Source organism: Netta rufina (assembly GCF_964035555.1).
Source record: "Netta rufina genome assembly, chromosome: 3".
NCBI classification, from domain to species: domain Eukaryota; kingdom Metazoa; phylum Chordata; class Aves; order Anseriformes; family Anatidae; genus Netta; species Netta rufina.
In genome coordinates this window covers 118307808-118329636 of record NC_140125.1, presented here as the reverse complement: position 1 = coordinate 118329636, position 21829 = coordinate 118307808, and the positions used below count along the sequence as shown (strand labels likewise).

Below are 21829 nucleotides of genomic sequence, written 5' to 3'. Positions count from 1 at the left end.
CTGGGAGAATAGGTGAGGGGGGAGCTCTGGGTTGTTTTGGAATGGTGTAAAGTGGGAATTGGATGCAACTTCTGAGAGTGGGAGAAGGGAATATGGAGCTGGCAGGAGGTAAAAGCCAAGGCCCTCATCCTGCAGGGGCTCCTTGTAGAGGGGCTTGGGCTTGTTGGTGCACAGATTTGGGGCAAACTGGGGAGATAATGGCTTTACAGTGTGAAAAATCCCATGGGTGATGGAAGGCAGTGGGCTGAGCAGAGCTGTGCCCCTATATTTGCACATGAAGAGTCAGACCCACATGCCTTTAAACCCCAGTAAGGCCATGAAGTTGTGGTGGGACATGGGTTGTTCTTCCCTGTGCTTCTTGCTCGTGTGGAGGAGCATTTGTAGGAGAACACGGCAGTGGCATCACAGCCATGAAGCTCTGCAGGTGATGTGCAGCTCTGAGCTATAGCCATGAGCTGCTCTGAGGCTCATTTTGTGCTGCCTTGTGCAAATCCTGTGCCTATGTAATTGGGAGGAGGACCAAAAGGGCCTGGGGTGTGGGCAGGCTGCTTGGCTGAGCGGTGTCTGGGGACAGCAGCTGATCCTGGGGATCTGTCACCTCCTGGGTGACTCCTGACCTGGTACTGGCTTTAGCCTACAGTACACAACACCCAGCTAAATGGGTGTAACTGGAACCAGCCTGTGAATAATTACCTCCTGCCCTGGGAGACATGGGGATAAAGCTCAGGTTTTTACTGCTACAAAAGCTATTCAGTTTGTAGGACCAGTTAAGGCATTAAGTGGAAGGTACCAGACCCAGGTAATGTTCTCTGACACGTTTTCCTCTTGGAGCTTTTCCCAAAAGGGTTTGTGCTCGCTGCAGCACATGAAGGCTATTATGGCCATGCTGCCTTGCCTGGCCCTGTGGGATCAGCATTTGGGAGCAGCTGTGTCAGGCCCAGCCCAGATGCCTCTGCTGGTGGGCGCCCATGAATGTGCTTGATGTAAAAACCAACCTCGGAGTGGTGCCAGATGGCTCAGGGCCTTTCTTTGGGTGCTGTGGGGTTTGAAGCAGAGCCTCTGGTCTCTGGGGTTGGTCTGCAGGGGGAATTGGTGCTGGCAGCGACAGTTCTGGGCCTGAAGCAGTGGCTGCAGTTCAGGGAGCTTTTGTTCCAAGCAGTCTAAGGCCTTCTTGGCTCCTGGGAAACCTGTGGTGGAAAAGGGCTTCTGGAAATCCACACATCGAATCCCTGCTTGAAATGGGTTTAAAACTGGTGTTAAAACAGGTTGCTCAGGGCACTGTGCAGCCAGATTGTGAAATTCCCCATGAATTGGAAGCTCCTCACCTCCCTGGTCCTGGAAGGGACCTGGCTTTATCCATGGATGCTGCCAAAGGCGATTGAGGAAGAAAACAGGGATGAGGGGTTTGTGGTGAGCTCTTTCTGGGGCTGTGAGCTCAGCCTCTGACAGTTAGTTGTGTTTCTGAGCTGGAAATCTTCCCTCAGCTCTAGGGCACGTGGTGTGAGGAGGTCCTGCCATTCCCTCCCCAGCTGGCCGGGATGCCGGAGGGCCCCTCGGTGAGGAAGTTCCAGCTGCTGGCCTCCCGTTTTGTGGGGCAGGTGGTGGCCAAGGTGGGGGGAAGCACCAGGAAGATAAACGTGGATGACCTGAAGTCCTTGAGGCTCCAGGACGCCCAGGTGAGCTGTGCTGAAGGTGGCTTTATCCCTCCATGGCGGGCCCTGGAGGGAAGCCACTACCCTTTGGCCTGCCTCTGAGAGGCCTTCACATGGGAGTAGTATCTGGGTGCTTTTTGCTTTATGTAGTTGAAGAAGGGATGCTCTGAGCTCTGACAGGGCTGGCTCAGATGCAAATGGATCTTGTGAAGGGTTGGGTGATGTGCCTCCTGCTTAGAAGAGGCTGTAGATAACAGCCCTTTGTATGGAAACAGCCAGAGATGATGTAGATCCTCAGTCCATCCTGCCTTCCTTTCCCTCAGGTTCATGGCAAGAACTTATTCCTGGCCTTTGTGGCAGCTGGCTGTCCCTTAGGACCAAGCACAGACAACTCAGTGCTGCAAGGAGAGGCTGCTAGTGGGACAAGTTCTCCTGCCCAGGTGTGTGCTCCAAAGACACATCCTGAGGAAGAGGAGCTGCAGGAGCTCCAGTGCTCCAGACCTGATGTCCCAGGGGGTCCGGGCAGCTGGCTGCGTGTCCACTTTGGCTTATTCGGCAGCATTCGGGCAAACGAGTTCTCTAGAGCAAGCCAAGCCAACAAGAGGGGGAACTGGAAGGACCCCACACCCAGGTACTTGGTGGTGTTTGCTCATTTTGGAGAGGCAGTCTTCTGTTTCAGGCTAAATTTGTATGGGAATGCTTTTCAGTCCTGTCCTGTTTTCTTCCTCTCAGAATCTTAAAAGTAGGTTTAAATAAGGAGGTGTGGGGTGTGTTCAACCAGGAACCCCATAGTAGGTTTCTGTTTAGGGATTCCTGTGCTGTAGGTGTGATGGAAGCCTGTCAGCAATATCAGTTGGGTATGGTTTGCCTTGGACACACCTTGTCTTAGTATTTTTTTTTTCTCCCACCCTTAGTGAGAAGTGTTCTGCTCACTGCTGCCTTCTGCCTCCTCCAGCCAGCCACATCCTCTCTAATTCTTTAATTTTTCTTGTGTTTTATCTCCTTTGTTTCATCTCATTAGAGAACTAAGGCGTGACACTTGTGGGCTTCATGTTGCCTGCCAGCCTGGGGATCACGGTGTCAGTTAGGTTAAGACTTTTAATCAAAGAAAATTTCTAGGATGCTAAAGTGAATCATGCCCCCAAAATGCCAGCTTATACCACATATTTAAAAAACTGTATTAACATCTGGGGTAGCTGAAACCACTGGCTGGAGTGATGCTCTTAGAGACAGTGGTGAAAACACTGCTGTTGAAGCCCAGATTACAACTGGTCCCCTTGGAGCCCTGGGGTGCTGGTACTCCAAGAGGTTTCCCTGGGGCTCTCATGGGAATTGATGGGCATTTGCTCTCCATGGGTTGATGGCTAATGATGTGTTCAGTCTGTTTTTTTTTTTTCTGTAAACTTAAGTTATGTGTGGACCCTTTCTAATACTTGATTTTTTTTTAATCTAAGCTGCTGCCTTTCTGCTCTGTTTTGTGCAAATCTCTTCAGCCAGACCCAGAACATAACAGATGGTTTAGGGATGTTTATGGTAGAGCCTCTAACTTCTCTGCTTCTCCCAGGCTGGTTCTGCATTTTGAGAGCGGAGACTTCCTTGTTTTCTACAACTGCCGAATGCAATGGTGCTCGTCTCCGGTGGCTGATCCCACATCTGACATCCTCTCTGCTGAGTTCCACCGTGGCCGGGCACTGGATGCCCTCCGTGCACCCCGTCCTGTCTGCTACACCCTCTTGGACCAGAGATATTTTTCAGGGCTGGGTGAGTTCCAGGGCTTAGTGGCAGCGCAAGAAAGAGAGGAAAGGTTTTGGATACTTGGGTGCACCCTGTGAGCTGAGTGAAATGTGTTAGTGTGGGCAGCTTGTACTTGTGGAAGAAAGGAAGATCTGCTTGATGAGTAGTGGGAAGGGAGTTGTCCTCTGGTTTGTTCCCAGCTGTAAGTCTGCTTGTTGTATGCCACCTCTGATATGGGAGATAGCATTGCAAGATGTGATATTTTCAGCAGAAATCACAGTGACTGGAAGCTGTGGGTCTGCATCACCTTGATAAGAAATACCCTTATGGTCTCCTGATTTCTGACCTTTTGCAGGGAACATCATTAAAAATGAGATCCTCTACCTGGCAAAGATCCATCCATTAACACAAGGATCTCTCTTGGCACCCTCAGATCTCGAGCATCTACTCGACTGTGCCATTCAGTTCAGCTCGGACTGGCTGCAGAGCAAGCTGCGTGACGAAGGGCTGCACTTTCAGATCTACCAGAAGGAGCAGTGTCCCCTTGGGCATGCGGTGATGAAGGGAACCTTTGGACCCTCAGGTGGCTATAAGAGACTCACGTGGTGGTGTCCTCAGTGCCAGCCTGCAGTGCTGTCAGGGGTCGGGGAGCCTACCCCAGTCACTGAGTGACCTGGCTTTATGTTCCTTGGTTCCTGGAAGGTGTCCAAGTAGTCTCAGAAAGGTCTCCTGAGATGGGCTTCATGGTTTTTGGTGGTGTTGAGGCTGTTTGTTAGGGACAGGGATCTGGCAGAGTGAAGTACTCAGTGGAGGTGACAGGAGGCACTTCTGCATGCCTCTGGATGCAAAAAGGAGAAAGTGGTTGATTTTTTTTTTTTTTTTTTTACACAGTCTTGTCACAAAGAAAAAGTTTAACCAGTTCTGAGGTGTTCTTGTCTCCATGTCTGCTACAGCAAATGGGAAGCTTAGGGTGTTGAGCAGGTGACTACTGTCACTGAGACTCTTACTCTTGACCCAAATATAAATAAAATGACTTCAGATGGAGTTGAGTTAAAGGAGTAGGTCTGTCAGTCTACACAGCTTGATTGGTTCAGTGTTAGATAATCCTACTTCTGTTTTATGGCAGAGTTACGTGTGTATTTGGCTGTGATTAGGTGTGGTTAAAAAATGAGTGGCTGTTCCTCTGCCAGCTCTTGCGAGACAAGCTGCTTCCTTCCAAGGGATGAAAACCTCAGCAGTGCTTGGTGCAGCTCAGCTCTGCCTGCCAGAGTGTCTGCCCCCGCAGGCTGATTTTTTTTTTTTTTTTTTTTTCTGGTGGACTCTGCTAAATCCAGGTCTTGATGTCAAAAAATCAGCTGTAACAAAGTACAGGTGTGGTTCTGAAGGGAGGGACTCAGTAAGGTCCACAGCTACAACCAGGATCACAAGCCTGACCAACATGGGGGTATCTCACAATGTTTGTGATGGGGACTGCATGAAACTCATGATCTTCAAGGTAGCTTAAAAGCAGAAAGGTTCAGAAATAGATGATTCTTTCCCTAGCTGGTCAGAGCTGTCTCTCCTGCAACATCTGCCCTACTGCATGTTCTCTCTCCCTGAATTTGGCTTTACTTTAACAAAGGATTGTTGACTTGTGAGTGAAAAATAAAAACTGAATTAGCAGAACTGGTGATGTTCAGATGAAGTTCACTGTGTCTCTTTTGAGTGTTCCTTGGTTAAAAACATAAAGCACAAATGAGGGAACTCCAGAATCTCATGCTGCCCTGTTAGAGGATGGCACCAGCAGGAAGACATCTCATGGATCTAAAGGTGGGTTGTGAATCATTTGGGAATGCTGGAGTTCAAGGCCTCAATGGCAGGCTGCTTCCCAAATTGGAGTTTCATGGCCACTGCCCTTGAGTGGTTGTGGGTGATGGGACTGCTGAATTTAGGGGGGTTTGGTACCAAAAGGGGTGGTTAATGGCACTTCTGAGGGTGTCCTGCAAAAGCTCACTTTCATCTTGTGACCAGCCCTGAGTGGCTGTTTGTTAGAAGACAAGTTCTTAGTGAAAGAGGAGGCCTGAAAATGGAGTATGGGGGTTTGGGTGTCCTTCCTAAATAAAAATTTTGAGGTGAAATTGTGTCATGGCATTGCAAGAGCGTTTCCAGGGAGGTGGTGGGGTCACAGTCCATGGGTGAGTTTAGGGAAGGGCTGGATGGGGTCCTCAGGGACAGAGTTTAGTGGGAGATATTGGTGTAAAGGGTGAGTTCATGGTTGGATGTGGTGCTTAGGGACAGGGTTTAGTGGAGATGGTGGTGGAAGAGGGAGCTTAAGGTTGGATGTAGTGCTTATGGACACACTTTAATGCGTGATATTAGTGGCAGGGGATGGCTGGACCAGCTGCTGTGGAAGGTTTTATCCAATTTTTATGCTTCTGGGGTTCAGGTGGGGGCTAGGAGCAAGCTATTGCCTCAAAGACCACCAGCGCCTGAACCCCTGTGGCGCTGACGGGAGGCGGCCGCCATCTTGGCTCCTCCCTCACCCCCCTCAGCGCTCCCGGCGCCACGCGAGTGCCCGCAGCGCCCGCTGCCCAATCAGCGCCCGCCGCCGGCTGTCACCCCAGCCGCGCCGCCTTCCTATTGGCTGCTTCCCCTCTGGTACGACGAGCGGCCGACCAATAGCCGCTCCTATCTACCTGCCGAGCCATGAGGCGAGCGCTCTGATTGGCGGAGCGGCTCCTCGAGGGGCCCGCCCCCTCAGCGGTTTAGCAAGGGGAGGGGGGGCGAAGAGGGGGGAGCGGCGCCGGGAGCGCGCGTGGCGGCGTCGGGAGCGCGCGCGGGCAGCGGGAGCCCCCATGGAGCTGCTGCGGACATGGCTGGGGCACCCCGAGGACATCTACAACCTGCTGCGCTTCAAGATGGGCGGCTACCGGGCTGTCATGCCGCGCATCGACCCGGTGAGGGGCCGGGGATGCTCCGGGGCGCGTCCCCGTGGTGATGGAGAGGGGTGGGGGGGCTCCGTGCGCGACCCCGCTGCGGGTTTTGGGGGGGGGATTTGTGATGCTCGGGGGGGTTTTGCATCGCTCCCGGGGCTTTGCATGGTGCTGAGCATCGCTCATTGGGGTTTGCACGCTCCCCTTGCTTTGCATCGGCAGCCGGCTGGGCGTGCACGGCTGCTTGGTGTGCGCGGAGCCGCTTGCAGGCGATGCGCGCCCCCGCTTTGGGGGTCCCCGGCACCCCGGGGTGCTGCAGGCATCGCAGCAAGCCCCAATGCAAGAGGCTGGGTGCTCCCGCTGCATTGCAGCAGCGCCGGTGCTGCCCTGCAGCGTGCTGCTTGCTCCCGGGTGCTTGCTGCACCGATGCTTGCTTGGCAGCCACTTGGTTCTGCTCGTGTTTTGCACAGCTGCCGGCTTGCCTTGCATTGCACCGGCCCCGGTGCTTTGCATCGGTTTGCTTCCCAGCAGATCAATGCTTCCCGTGCATTGCATCAACACCTTGCAGCAGCTTGGTGCTTCCTGGGCGTTGCAGCAGCCCCGGTGCATCCCGTGCGTGTTGTCCCGGTGCTTCCCGGCAGCTTGCTGTTTGCTACGCGTTGCCCCGGTGCTTTGCAGCAGCTCGGTGCTCCCCGTGCATTGCTCCAGCACCTTGTAGCACCTTAATGCTCCCTGTGCATTGCTCCAGCACCTTGTAGCACCTTGGTGCTTCCCGTGCATCGCTCAAGCACCTTCCTGCATCACCTTGGTGCTCCTCGTGCATTGCTCCAGCACCTTGTAGCACCTTGGTGCTCCCCGTGCATCGCTCAAGCACCTTCCTGCAGCACCTTGGTGCTGCCTGTACATTGCTCGAGCCCCTTGCAGCACCTTGTTGCTTCCCGTGCATCGCCCCAGAGCTTCCCAGCACCTTGGTGCTTCCCGTGCATTGCTCCAGCATCTTCTTACAGCACCTTGGTGCTCCCCATGCATTGCTCCAGCCCCTTGCAGCACCTTGGTGCTCCCCGTGCATTGCTCCAGCACCTTGTAGCACCTTGGTGCTCCCCGTGCATCGCTCAAGCACCTTTCTGCAGCACCTTGGTGCTCCCCGTGCATTGCTCCAGCCCCTTGCAGCACCTCGCTGCTCCCCTCGCATTGCACCTCTCCCACAGCCTTGCAGCAGCTGGCTGCTCCCCATGCATTGCCCCGTCGCGGTGCTCCCAGCAGCTTGCAGCCTCCCGTGCATTGCCCAGCACCACGCCGGGTGCTCAGCGGGTTAAGGGGGCGGTCAAGGGGGCGGAGCGGGCTCGGTGCCCCCCCCTTGGTGCCCCCCCCACCCCGCTGCCACCTCCCCGATGGCCGCCAGCACCAAAGCCGTGTCCCTTTTCAAGCGCACCCTGGCTCTGTCCCCCCCTCGGGGACCCCCCAGAGCTGCTCTGGGGCGGTTGCGGGGTGGGGGGCGGCGGGGGCAGCGCAGCGGGGCTGCCACCCAGTGCCCCCCTTCTCCTCCGGCCCCCCCACGCCTCCAACCCCCTCTGTGCCCCCCGGTTTCCCCCCAGGACTCGCTGGGACTCGGCCTCCGCACCTGCTACCGCTACCTCAACCAGACCAGCCGCAGCTTCGCCGCCGTCATCCAGGCCCTGGACGGAGAGCTGCGGTGAGCTGAAAGCAGGGGGGCACCCGGGGGGGACACGGCTGGGGGTGGGAAGGGTGGGGGTGTAATGGTATCGGGCTGCAGGGCTGCTTGGGGGGGGGTGGGAGGGGGCTGCGCGGTGCCCCCGAGCATTGGGGTTGGTCGGTTTGGGTGTTGGTGGGGTCTGTGCAATGCCCTCAAGTACTGGGGTTGCTCGGTTTGGGTGTTGGGGGGGTCTGTGCAATGCCCCCAAGTACTGGGGTTGCTCGGTTTGGGTGTTGGGGGGGTCTGTGCAATGCCCCCAAGTGTTGGGGTTACTCGGTTTGGGTATTGGGGGTATTGGGGGGGGGTCTGTGCAATGCCCCCAAGTATTGGGGTTCTCGGTTTGGGTCCTGGGGGGGTCTGTGCAATGCCCCCAGGCACCAGGGCTGCTTGTTAGGGGTATTGGGGGGGGTCTGTGCAATGCCCCCAAGTATTGGGGTTCTCAGTTTGGGTACTGGGGGGGGTCTGTGCAATGCCCCCAGGCACTGGCGTTACTTTAGGGGGGTCTGTGTGGTGCCTTCAGGCACTGGGACCACTCGGTTTGGGTACTGAGGGGTTTGAGGGGGTCTGTGTAATGCCCCCAAGCATTGGGGTTGCTCAGTTTGGGTACTGGGGGGATCTGTGCAATACCCCCAAGCACCAGGTCTGCTCATTCGGGATTTTTTTTTTGGAGGGGAACCATCCAACAGCCTTGAACCCCAGACCCTCCTGCCCCAATCAGCGCGGCGGTGCCCACGCCATGCCCCTGGGCTCCTCGGCGCAGCTGCTCCCTCCCCACGCAGCAGGGCTCGGGTTTTTTTTTTTTATTATTTTTTTCTTGGGGGCCCGCCGCTGGTCGCTGCGGCTCGTCTGGCAGCGGGAGGTGAAAGGCAGGGCCCGTGTGCTGCCTGTGACACCCTGGGAATGTGCGTCCTGGCAGCAGCAGCGGGAGCTGGCGCTGGGTGCCACGCCGGAGAGGCACGGCAGGAGGAGGCGAGCAGAAAACCGGGGCTGACCGAGGGTGTGGAGCCCGACAGAGAGGTTGGTGTGGAAGCAGCAGCCTCCAGAGCTCCGTCCCGGAGGTCCTCGAGGTTTGCTGGGCGCCCAGATTTGCTTTAAAGCTTTTGCTGACCCCTGTGGAAAAAGGGGGATAAAAGCTTGGGGTCTTGTGCGCCTCTTTACGCACCCTAAATATTCCTTTATGTTCCTGATTTCCCCTCTGGGGAGCTTTCCCCATCAATCCCGTGTCATGTTAATGGTTCAAAGCAGGGGATCCCATAAGTAGGTGTACGTGTTGTGCCTGAATCCTGGGGAATCTGCTGGTTTCCGAGCTGGCATTTGGGGCCAAGCTGGTGTTTGGGACACTGCCCCGCGGCTGCTCTCCAGCGTTTGTGAAATGGTTTTGCAGGAAAAGCCAAAAAAAAAAAAAAAAAATCCAGCGGCTTGGAAAAGCGTGAGCAGGGCCAAAAACCCAACTTATTTTTTTCCCTGTTTTATTGATTGGCACCTTCGCTTCTCTTTAACACCTCATAATGTGTTCGTGGTGGCTGTACAGGGTGCTGGTAATCTGTCCTGCCTGCCTTTTCTGCCCTTTAATCCTCCCCTTGTTGTAGTTTACCGGGATGGTGAAGGCTCCCTGTCCCCAGGGCACGGAAACGCCTGCCTGGCATCCTAAAAATGCCATCGGCGGCCGTTCCCGACCTACGTGCGGGGACTGCTGCTGAGTTATGGCCACGGCTCTGTGGCGGATCGGGAGAAATCCACTTCCCAAAGCTGCCTTTGGAGAATTTGGGGATGAGGGAGGGAGAGGCAGAGCTGGCAGGCGGTGCTTGCGGCGGCGGTACCCGAGGGATCGATGTGCTGGGGTGGGAGGCTCGGCCTCATCTCTCTGGGTTTCTTTTTGGCCCTATAAATCCTGTGCTGCATGTGCCAGGACCCCATCCGGCCCGTTGCCCCGTGTTTAGGGCATCTTCTTGGGAAGGGGGTTGCCTAAACCCAGCGTTTCTCATTTCGGGAGGGTTCTGGGGAAGTGATTCCTTCCTGTGTGGCTTGGGTGCGGCAAGCCTGAGAGAAATCCGGAGCCTTTTTGGCTCTGCCTGCCCTCCCTGATGCTCCCGTTGCACCCTAAGGGGTGCCCTTACTCCCCCCAGGGTGGCTAAAAGGGCTCCAGGTGCAGCAGTAGGAACGGTCCCACCTGCTTTTCCCCTTGTCCTTGCTGTGAATTTGCTTTTTATTCCTGTAAACAGACCTCGGGCTCCGTCCCCCTGGGTCCTAGCGAGCGCTGGCCGGGAGCCTCGGAGCTCGCTCGGATTTTGCAGTGCCCTGCCCAGTGGTAAATAGCCAAAAAAGCCTTGCAAGGAACGCTCTGCTCCAGGGAGAAAGCCAGGGATGAACCTAAGCTGCTTTTCCCAAATAATAAGCAACCCTGATTAAGATGACGGTTTTCTCTCCCCCTGCAGCCACGCCGTCTGCATCTTCTACCTAGTTCTGCGTGCCCTGGACACCATAGAGGATGACATGACCATCAGCCTGGACGTAAAGGTCCCGATGCTGCACGAGTTTCACTCCTATCTCTACCAGCCGGACTGGAGGTACATGGAGAGCAAGGAGAAGGACCGCCAGGTGCTGGAGGACTTCCCCACGGTAAGGCACCTCTGAAAGCATCAGGTTCCTGGGGCAGAGCCCGTGCCTTTTTTTGGGTTTGCTGTCCTGGGACCCTTCGTGCAGAGGGAGATGAGGAAGACTTTCCTGGTGCCCAGCTTGAGGGAGGAACAGCGTTTGCAGCAGTCCTGCAGGATCTGCAGGAGTCTGAAGGTCTTCAGCGTAGAGCTTACGATAAAAAGCACCTTTGCTGTTCATAAACTTATTGCCCAAAGTGTTGCTATTTAAGGATCTTTCCAAAACGAAGGCACAAGGAGTCTGCATCTCCCCAGTAAATTAAACAGTATTAGAGCTGCTTTGCTATTGCTCACATTGATCAAGAATAGTTGATGGTTTGTTTTTGTTTTTTTTTTTGCTTTGTTTTTAAAGCTCTGTTGAAGAAACAGTATAATATAGAAAAAAGCGTTTTTTTGTTGTTGTTTTTTTTGGTTTTTTTTGTTTTTGTTTTTTTTTGAGGAAGTCCTGCTTTGCTCAGCTTTCTTCTGCTTATTTTTTTTCTGTCCTGATCAGGCTTTCCGCAGCAGTGGGAAAGGGGGTTGTCATTTGGAGAAGCAAGGTGGAGTGGAAACTTTGAGGCTCTGCTGGGGATGCATGGGATAGGAGAGAGCTGCACCAGGGTGTTGTTAATATATAGTGATAAAGATGTGGGTTTTATGCCACTGCTGTGGTAGTTCAGGAGAGATTTTCTGTTGGTAAGGTGTCTAGGGAACTTTGTTGTTCTCTGTTTTGTTTGTGTTATGCACTCAGGTGATAAGAGTTCATATTCAGGTATGATTTTAATAATATTTGGTAGGGATGTGCTCACCAGCAGTTCTCTGCGTGGGGGATCCCAGCCCCTGAGGCCGAAGCTGAGCCCGTGCGCTTAATTTACGCAGCAATTGAATCACTGGGAAGGTTGTGGAGATGCAGGGGGAGGATCTCACACTCTCCCTGCTGTTTGATGCCTTTCCCGTTGTGCAAAGGGCACTTGTGTGTCCTGCAAGAGCCAAAGCTGGAAAGCTTCAGGAGAACAGAGCACCAGCATCCTCTCCTTCCCTTCCTGTGCTTGGCGTGCTGGGATGCTCTCATCAATTTCGAGAAATGACTTAGCACACCAGGCGTAGCTAGTTTTGTCCTGCACCTCCCAGAGGATGCAGGTCCAAGGCTGCAGAGTCTTCCCAAAGATATCGTCATGTCTGATCTGCTGCCAGAGATCGTGCCGTTGAGATTGAGGATGGACAGAGCCTGTGCTTGGAGGGCCTTGAAACAACTCTTGCTGGGGGAGTCGTCCTAGATCTCTAGCCAGGGTGGGATAAGAGCCTGCTAAACAAGTCTGGTCTGCTAATAAATGTTGAATTCTGATTTTTATTATTATGTTTTTTCCTGCTGTCTTTGTTTCCTCGTGGTGGCTCGTGCTGCAGATCTCCATGGAGTTCAGGAACCTGTCGAAAGTCTACCAGGACGTGATTTCAGACATTTGCCACAAGATGGGCGTCGGGATGGCTGAGTTCTTGGAGAAGAAGGTGGATTCTCAGCGGGAGTGGGATAAGGTAAGTCAACCTGGACACACTCAACATCAGTAGGAAAGTTACCTTGCTCCAACACTCACTGACGTGGCAGAGGACATCTCTGGCAAGGTGTTTGGGCGTGGGAAGGCCAATGTTGCAAGGAGAACTTGCAGAAAACGTACCATGAATTGCCTCCCGAGCATCATTTTTGTAAAACGTGATGTGAGAAGTGGGCAGCTCTTTGTAACCATTCCATTTATCTTGTTTTTCTTTTGTCCTTTCCCCTCCCGGTGCCTCCCAGTACTGTCACTACGTAGCTGGGCTGGTGGGGATAGGCCTTTCCCGTCTCTTCTCTGCATCAGAGCTAGAAGATCCGATTGTTGGGCAGGACACGGAGCTGGCAAACTCCATGGGCCTCTTCCTGCAGAAAACCAACATCATCCGTGACTATCTGGAGGACCAGCTGGAGGGAAGGGAGTTCTGGCCCAGAGAGGTAAGGGAGAACACTGCCTTTGGGCGAGTGTTTCTGCTGTGCTCCGTGAGGAACTGCACGTACTGTGCTAATAAATTATGTAGGTACAGTCTTTGCTGCTCTGGTAGTGCATTGCAGCCTCGCGTTGGAGGAGTTCCTCCTAGAATTTTCTTCAAAATCCCCATGGTCAGGGCTTTTCTGCTGTTCTGGCTTGTTTGTTGTTGTCCCTTGACAATCTTTGTGAACTTCTGTCCAAGATCTTTGGTGGATGTAGCCAAATGGGCCACGCACAGCTAAAATTGTAGCATCTTTCATATCCCTTTAAATCGAAGTTAATGGGAGAGATTTGACAGTCTGCTCCAATTTTAAGGTTGCTGCTGTTGGTTGTATGTTCCTTTAATAACAACTTCTTCAAATGACACCTGGCTCACGAGTCCTACATCTATCTACAGCTGTTAGGCACTGATGTGGTGGCAAGATGATGTCTTTCCCCCACTGCTAAGAGCTTGTTGGGCAGCTTTTTCCCCTCTCCTATTAAGTCAGATCTGGGAATGAGGGAGAAAAAGACTGGCTGAGGTTTTTGGGAGGTTACCTAGTCTCTTCCCAGAGACAGGATCAGCTCTGCCTATCAGACAGATGCTTGTCTGCTGTTCTTGAAGCCCTCCAAGGAATTTTCTTTCTTCTTTAGCCGTGTAAGCCCTAGTCCTTCAAGGCTGTGGGGGTTCTTCCCCCAGAACTCAGACTTACCGATGTTCCCTTCGCAGCATGAATGTACCCTCTAACTTGAGTCTTTATCTTGCTCTTTAGGTTTGGAGCAGATATGCAAAAAAGCTCTCGGACCTTGCCAAACCAGAGAACATCGATATGGCTGTCCAGTGTCTGAACGAGCTCATCACCAACGCTCTCCACCACGTCCCTGATGTCCTTACGTATCTGTCCCGCCTGAAAAACCAAAGTGTCTTCAACTTCTGTGCTATCCCCCAGGTAGGTTATGGCTTCCAAGTGGTTCTTCATCATCTGCAGCCCAGCTGATGAAGAGCTGGAGGTGGAAGGGTTACAGATCATGTCTGTGACAGAATCACACAATGCTAGGGATTGGAAGGGACCTCGAAAGACCATCTAGTCCAATCTAAAACACCACCTCCTTGGAGCTGCCAAAAGATGCTGCTAATTTCTGTGTTTCACCTGAGACAAGTGATAGACATGAATGCTTTCTAGCCTCTGAGAAGGGCACCTTTTCCCAGAGCAATTCCTTCTCCTCAGACAGCCCGTTGCTCTTCTAGTTCCTTGCATTTGCCATTGGTGGTGGTATCTTGAGGAAATCTCTTGCTCTTAGGTACCGTTAAGCTGCACTTGCAGGAGGCCAGCAGCGCCTTCCAAGGATGCTGCAGGTTGCGAGGCCTGGTTCCTCAGCTGGCAGGCATTCTCTGCCAGGCTTTTAGGAGACTTTTGCTCTTTAATTACTTCAGCCCCTGTTCCCACTCCCTCTACCCCCCTCCCCTCTGACCTATGCAGTAATAAGTGGAGGCAGAGGCTTTGCAGGGTGGAAAAGTCATAATTTATTCCTGGGGTAACTGAGGGTGGCTGCCACCCTCTGCCCGTCCCCAGGTGAGGCCCGGCCGCCTGCTCAGTTGCGGGGCCTGGCCTGGCGGACTGCATGGTCACCAGAGCCCAGCTTCTCCTCTTGGACCCGACGTAGCCAGGCCATGTCCTTGGCGTCGAGGTACTGCAGGGACAGTGGCAGTGTGTGCCCGTCCTGCTGCGATCTCCTTCGGGGCCAGCAGGGCGAGGCATTGCGCCGGGCGGGCATCAGATGGCCACAATAGGTCCATGGCACAGCGGGCAGGTGGCTCTTTGAGCGGCCCAGGGCAGGATGCACCCCAGGCAGAAGGAGTGCCTGCAGGGGTTCACATGAGTGGTGCTGGACAGCCGGTCCAGGCAGATGGGGCACGTCTTGTCCCCGGGGGCTTCTTCCTCTGGCTGCTCCTGATGGTTCATGGTGCCTGCAGCCTCCACAGTGTGGAGATGGTCGTTCCCTGTGATGGGCTGCCCTGGTGCCAGGTGGTGATCAGAAGCCTAAGATCCTCAACATCTCCTCTGTGGATCACTTGCAGGACCTCATCTCTTTGTGTTTTCCTTGCGCTACATGAGGCACATATATGTAAATATTATTTGGTGACATTACCAAAGAACTTCAATGACTCTATGTGCTTCGCGTGTGCCTCATGCAACACCTCCGCCTCTCTCCTTCCAGCAGTGGGACCTCGAGCTCTCAAGTCCCATCAGCCAGACTGGCCGCAGACACGTGGCTCAGGGTACTTACATGCAGCCACATTTTGTGAGGCCGTAGGGTGACAGTGACTCTGTGGTGGCATCACAGGGGTCTTGCAGTGCCCCTGCTGGCAGCACTGCCAGAGGTCGCCTGGCTGTGGTGAGCCAATGCTGAGGTGAGATGGCTGCTCCACGCTGACAGGAGCCATGTGTGCCAGGCTGGGGTCCAGGCCAGGAGGTCTGTGTGCGGCCTGGGACCTGCCTCTGGGAGCCAGGCGTGTCCTTGACGTGCAGCTGGGCTCTCAAGCATTGGAGACGTCCTGGAGAAACCATGGAAACAACAAGAATAGAACATAAAATATCTATACAATAACCTGAAGGGAGTGAAGAAAGCACTGTGAAGAAAGGAGGCCTGCTTTCTAATTCTCCCAAACAAGTCTTGGAAAGTTATGTGGCTTTTTGCATTTCACCGTTGATAAGGACACAACCAGAAACTGAGGACCAACTTATTACCTGGGAGGGTGGAAATCGGCCAGAGAAAGTGGGAACAGGCATGAGACATCTAGGATTCTTTATCAGGACCATCACCACCTCTTGTCTGTCTCGGTAGGACAAGAGAAATGAACAGCGCCTCACTGGTTACCTGAAGTGGGGGCGTTCTACACCATCTTATGTGTCAGTGGGATCAAAAGGGCCTGTTTTCTACCCAGCAGGAAGCTCCCAGAAGGGTTGGGGCTGGAAGGGACCTCTGGAGGTCCTCTGCTCCAACCCCCCTCCTCAAGCAGGGACACCTAGAGCCGGATGGCTGCTGGGCAGTGCTGACAAGAGCCTGGCTCCGTCTTCTTTGTATCCTCCCTGTGAGGATGTCTAGGCATTGCTAAGATCCCCCTGAGCCTACTCTCCTCCAGGGTGAGTGCTCAATGATGCACAGTTAGAGAATGACAGAATGTTAGGGATTGGAAGGCACTTTGAAAGATATCTAGTCCAATCCCCTTTCCGGAGCAGGAGCACCTAAATCATGTCACGCAGCAGGAATGCATTCAGGAACTCTCAGGTTCTTAGGTACCCTTAGACTGCACTTGCAGGGATGCTGCAGGTTGCCAGGCCCGGTTCCCCAGCTGGCAGGCATTCTCTGCTGCCAGGTTTTTAGGAGACTTGCTGTCAGCCTTTTTTCCCAGTCAGGCCAGGTCAGCTTTGTGGCTCCCAAATGACTTCTCATCCTGGGAACCTGCCACCTGCAGCCATTCCCCATCAACAGCAGAGATCCCCAAACACATTTTCGGTGCACATAGAGAGAGAGTACTGTGTTCAGCCCCCCACTGATCTATGCAGGAATGAGTGGAGGCAGAGGCTTTGCAGGCTGGAAAAGTCATAATTTATTCCTGGGGTAAATGTGGGTGCCACCCCCACAGCCCATCCCCAGGTGAGCCCCAGATGCTTCTCAGTTGCGGGGCCTGGCCCCGCGGCCCGCATGGTCGCCAGAGCCCGGCTCCTCCTCTTGGACCCAATGTAGCCAGGCAATGTCCTCGGCGTCGGGGTACTGCAGGGACCGTGGCAGTGTGTGCCCGTCCTGCTGCGATCTTCTGGGGGGCCCGCAGGGCGAGGCGTTGTGCCAGGCGGGTGGCAGCAGGCGCACAATGGCCGCAATAGGCCTGCAGCACAGCAGGCAGGTGGCTCTTAGTGGCCCAGGGCAGGATGCACCCCAGGCAGAAGGAGTGCCCGCAGGGTTCCACACGAGTGGTGCTGGACAGCCGGCCCAGGCAGATGGGGCACGTCTCATCCCCGGGGGCCTCCTCCTCTGGCTGCTCCTGGTTCATGGTGCCTGCAACCTCTGCGGTGTGCAGGACCTCAACTCTTTGTGTCTTCCTTGCGCTACATGAGGCACATATATGTAGATATATTTGGTGACATTACCAAAGAACCTTGATGGCTCGTGTGCAAAAAGAATGGCTTCGCGTGTGCCTCATGCAACACCTCTGCCTCTCTCCTTCCAGCAGTGGAACCTCGAGCTCTCAAGTCCCACCAGCCAGACTAGCTGCAGGCGCATGGCTCAGGGTAGTTACAGGCAGCCACATTTTGTGAGGCTGTAGGGTGACAGTGACTCTGTGGTGGAATCACAGGGGTCTTGCAGTGCCCCTGCTGGCAGCACTGCCAGAGATCGCCTGGCTGTGGTGAGCCAATGCTGAGGTGAGATGGCTGCTTCCAGCTGACAGGAGCCATGTGTGCCAGGCTGGAGTCCAGGCCAGGAGGTCGGCCTGCGGCCTGGGACCTGCCCCTGGGAGCCAGGGATGTCCTTGACGTGCAGCTGGGCTCTCAAGCATTGGAGACAGCCTGAAGTGACCATGGAAACAACAAGTGTAGAACACAAAATCTGTAACAATAACTTGAAGGGATTGAAGAAAGTGCTGTTAAGAAAGAAGGCCTGCTTTCTAATTCTCCCAAACAAGTCTTGGAAAGTTATGTGGCTTTTTGCGTTTCACCATTGATAAGGACACAACAAGAAACTGAGGAGCACCTTATCACCTGGGAGGGTGGGAATTGGCCAGAGAAAGTGGGAACGGGCATGAGACATCTTGGGTTGTTTAGAGAAAATCAGGACCATCACCACCTCTTGTCTGTCTGAGGAGGATGAGAGAAATGAACAGCGCCTCATTGGGTACCTGAAGTGGGCGTGTTCTATGCCATCTTTTGACCCCTCAGTCCCCAGTTGGCAGAAACCTGCTGTTTCTCTCAGAAAACACCAGTGATGTTGAGAAAAGGCTAAAAAAATCTCATATTGTCATATATCCACGGCATGAATGCATAGGCCTCTTTGTCCTCCCATTTTAATTCATGCCAGAACATGGGGATAGATACATGACCCTCAATGTCTACTCACTTTTAGGCTTATTCAGTAGATCGAAACAAATTTGAGAGAGATAGAAATGTAATGTATCTTTAAAATAAATAATAATAATTAAATAATAATAATAAAAAAGTATGTAAGGGAGTGAATTTCCGAAGTGGGGCTGGGGGGAGGAATGGCAGGCAACATTTGGGTTGTCAAATTCACCTACATTATTAATTGACATAATGCATGCTGCCTCTTTGTCAAGTCATCCTGTAGCTGCAATAATTCATCAGAGAGCCAGGAAATGCACCAAGTGAAGATATCTTTCTTTAGAGCAAACTCTGACGTGTTTTATTCTCTTATCTCTTTGTTCTTTGCTGGCGCGTGCTGTAAGTGGGATTGTGGCTCCACTCCAGTGTTTTGCTGTTGACTTCACTCGGGTTGAAGTTATTCCCTGGGCAGGCTCCTTGCAATGTAGTGAGGGCTCTTTGTTTTTCTCCTTAGGTGATGGCCATCGCCACTCTGGCCGCCTGCTATAACAACAAGCAGGTGTTCAGGGGCGTAGTGAAGATCCGGAAGGGACAAGCCGTCACTCTGATGATGGACGCCACAAACATACAGGCTGTCAAAGCCATCATGTACCAGTACGTGGAAGAGGTAGGTTGAGCAGCTTGCTTCGAGTCATTTCTGGCTGCTGCTGTTCTTGTTCTTGGTGGGAAATGGGCAGTCCCTTGCACGCCCTTGAATCTGTTAATCCCTTCATTAGGTCCCTATTAGTCCATCACCAGGGCATGGCGATGCCTGACGTGGTTCTGGCCTGGACCAAACGAGGTGCTTGACATTATTTAAATATACCCTCGGTCTGTGCCTGTGTTGGGAGGCAGAGACCAAGGTCTTGTCTTAATTCTGGTCAAGAGCAAGATGAGTCAGCTTACAGGGCGTGAGGGCTTCCTCTCTCTGAGCAGTCAAGAGGACTGGTTCTTCTGAACAGGTTTCATCATCTCCCCACAGACAGCTCCATGGTGAACACTCTTGTTTACACCGTGTCCATAGTTGCAGCGGGTGTGATGCAGTTTGTGTTTCCACTTCATGGACAGCAGTAAATGAGGGCAGCCCATCTCAGGTGGTTAAGCAGCGGGATTCCTGCCTTTGGGGTGCTGTGGATGGAAAAAATTTACATGGAAGGACAGCTGGTGGGTGGATTCATAGGGGTAAAAAAGTATATTCAGCAAGGGTTGTTGCCAGCAGTGAGTGAGGTTTGCTGGGCCAGACCTGCTTGCCCCAGCACCACCACTTCCAGTCGATGGATTGTGTCTGAGGCCCTGCGGCCCATCTCCCATCATGGGGTGCCCTCAAGAGGCTGCCTGGCTTAATGCACTTCTCCAGGGAAGTGGGCCCTGGCCCCATACAGCAGCTGGGCCTTAGAATCATAGAGTCACAGAGTCATTAAAGTTGGAAAAGGCCTCCAAGATCACCTGGTCCAACCACCACACCACCACCAGTATCACCACTAAAACATGTCCCCAAGCACCACATCCAAGCTCTCCTTGAACACCCCCAGGGACGGTGACTCCACCACCTCCCTGGGCAACCCGTCCCAACGCCTGACTGCTCTTTCTCAGCAGAAATGTCCCCTCATTTCCCACCTGAACCTCCCCTGGTGCAGCTTGAGGCCATTCCCTCTGGTCCTATCACTGGTTACCTGTGAGAAGAGGCTGACCCCCAGCTCCCCACCCCTTCCTTTCAGGCAGTTGCAGAGAGCAATAAGGTCTGCCCTGAGGCTCCTCTTCTCCAGACCAAACACCCCCATTTCCCTCAGCCGCTCCTCACAGGACTTGTGCTCCAGGCCCTTCACCAGCTTCGTAGCCCTGCTCTGGACACGCTCCAGGGCCTCGATGTCCTTGTAGCGAGGGGCCCAGAACTGAACACGGCACTCAAGATGTAGCCTCACTAGAGCAGAATTCAGGGGGATGATGGGCTCCTTTGCCCCTGCTGCTCCAGGGGGCAAACTGAGGTTACTCTTGGAGTTATGGAACTCATTACTCTTCCTTCCCCTCCCCAGATCTACCAGAAGATCCCCAGCACCGACCCTTCCTCCAACAAGACGCAGCAGATCATCGCCTCCATCCGCACCATGAGCCTGCCCGGCGGCCCCATGGCCTCGCGCCACCACTACTCCCCCATCTACCTGTCGTGCGCCATGCTGCTGGCCGCCCTCAGCTGGCAGTACCTCAGCACCATCTCCAAGGCCGCCGAAGAGTACGTCCAGGCGGGCGAGAACTGAAGGGCGAGCAGGCGGTGGGAGAGAAGAGATGGTCGGCGGACGGGCAGCAGAGGCAGGAGGCTCCTTGTCCCCTGCTGGTGGGGACAGCCAGGTGCCACCAGGTGCCACCGGGCCCGTGGGTGGTGACGAGGACGAGACGCTGGTGGCCTGGAGCCCCCCGGGGGGACGGCGTGGCATCGCCGGGCTCCGCTCCTCACCTCTCTTGCTGCCTGCGTGGCTGGTTGCAAGCACCGATCGGAGTCTTATTGTTTGGGGTTGAATTTGGATTTTGCTTTTTCCCCTCCTTTCCCTTTGGACGATTTACCTGATAACTACCATTTTGTTCTTTCTTTTTTTTTTTTTTTTGGTTAGGATGGTTGAAATAGAAACTCCAGTTGCCTCTTTTCTTGCTTGAGATCTGAGACCCCTTTCCAGCTCGGAGCCGCGGGATGGGAGCCTTTTTTTTGGGTTTGGCCTCCTTTTCTTGCACAGCCCCTTTTCCCTATGTGGAGGGCTCTGGCTTCAGCCAGGAGGCACTGCAGAAAGCTCTGGCCATCTTCTGGCCACCAGCCCGGGCTGGTTGCCCTCCTGGCGCCTGGAACCAGGGGCAATCTTCACCTTTCTGTCGTATTTGAGGAGGCTGCTAGGCTTGAAACAAGCCCTTTCCTTGTTCAATGTCGGAGGCGTGCTGTTCTGGCCACTGGCACCCAGCCCAAAGCCAGCTCTTGCAGCTCCTCCACCAATGCAGGTGGCACTGTGCATTGCAAAGTTTGGGGTTTTAGCAGCTGGGGAGGTGGTGAAAGGGAGGGGGAAGGAGTTGCCCTGGGCTAATAACCTTGAGCCTGAGGTGAGCACAGCCACCCACCTTTGCTGCATGCTCTGGGCTCTGCACTTTTGTAGCCCAGGGGGAGCCTGGGGTGGCCCAGGCGGGTTTTCCTGGCCCACTTGGCTGCAGCTCGGGGTGCTGCAAGTGAGCCTGACGTGCAAACTGGAAGAGCTTTCCACTGCTGCTGCTTCGAAACCCATCAGCCTGGACTTCAAGTGGGCTGCATTCCCATGGGGAACGCCAGGGGTGGGAAGAGGAAATGGCTTTCATGTCCTGTTTTCCTGGATTTTGGCTTTCAGTGACCCTAATCCCTCACTGCTGCTTTGACTGTGTGATGGGGGGGACAGCCTGGGGCAGGACAGAGCAAAGCTTACCCCTACCAGGGGCGCTTGGTGGCCTTTGCAAGGCCAAGGCTGCGTGGCCAGACTGTCACTTGGAGGAAGCACCCCCTTCTCCACGGGTACCTATGTAGATAGTTTTAAGCTGTCGTTCAAAAAAAAACTTGCGGTAGCTCCCTTTGTGCAGCTTCCTGTCTTGTTGACATTAAAGTTTTCTTTGGAAAAAAAAAAAAAAAAGTGTGTTTGAGAATTTCTTCCGCTGTTATTTCTCTTATTGTGGTAGTTCCCCCGCTATTGCACAAGTTACATAAAGTGCAGATGCTTCCTTGCAGGGCATGACAGTAATACCATATTTTATTATACCCTAATACCCTATTTTCAGGCCCAATCTGGGCCTGAAAACTGAATTGTAACCTGGGGGGGAGACAGCTAAAGCTCAGTATATTGACTTTTATACCACTCCCTGTTGGGAAGAGGGGAGTGGGGAAGCTGTGCCTACATCAGGGACCTTCTCTGCTCTTCTGGGTTGGAGCTGGGGCCAGGCAGGAGGTAAGTTAGAGCCCTAGAGCATGTTGCAGGCTGGGGGACTACAAACAGCCCTTCTAGGGGCACTGCTGCCCTCTAGAAACCTCAGAAAGTCAAGACCAGTCTAGTCCAGCACCCCCTGGGCTGTTGCTGTGCTTGCCAGTGCCT

At 53.9% G+C, this 21829-nt stretch overlaps 2 protein-coding genes across 3 annotated transcripts; both read left to right on the top strand.

Moving 5' to 3' along the window:
• Nucleotides 1-1538: 1538 nt before the first annotated feature.
• On the top strand, nucleotides 1539-4058 carry NEIL2 (nei like DNA glycosylase 2; the record flags this gene model as incomplete). The annotated part of the gene is made up of 4 exons (XM_084283786.1): nucleotides 1539-1676; nucleotides 1976-2283; nucleotides 3217-3413; nucleotides 3742-4058. The coding sequence occupies 4 exons, from the start codon at nucleotides 1539-1541 to the stop codon at nucleotides 4056-4058; spliced, it is 960 nt and encodes a 319-aa protein (XP_084139912.1).
• Nucleotides 4059-6194: 2136 nt separating this feature from the next.
• Nucleotides 6195-21299, top strand: FDFT1 (farnesyl-diphosphate farnesyltransferase 1; the record flags this gene model as incomplete). Of its 2 annotated transcripts, XM_084284007.1 has the most annotated exons (8): nucleotides 6195-6322; nucleotides 7894-7991; nucleotides 10448-10631; nucleotides 12050-12178; nucleotides 12438-12629; nucleotides 13416-13592; nucleotides 18214-18366; nucleotides 19772-21299. In XM_084284007.1, the coding sequence occupies 8 exons, from the start codon at nucleotides 6221-6223 to the stop codon at nucleotides 19991-19993; spliced, it is 1257 nt and encodes a 418-aa protein (XP_084140133.1). In that variant the 3' UTR covers nucleotides 19994-21299. The 2 variants fall into 2 exon arrangements, with proteins under 2 accessions (XP_084140133.1, XP_084140132.1); XM_084284006.1 differs by lacking the exon at nucleotides 6195-6322 and having other exon boundaries at nucleotides 7690-7991.
• Nucleotides 21300-21829: the final 530 nt, after the last annotated feature.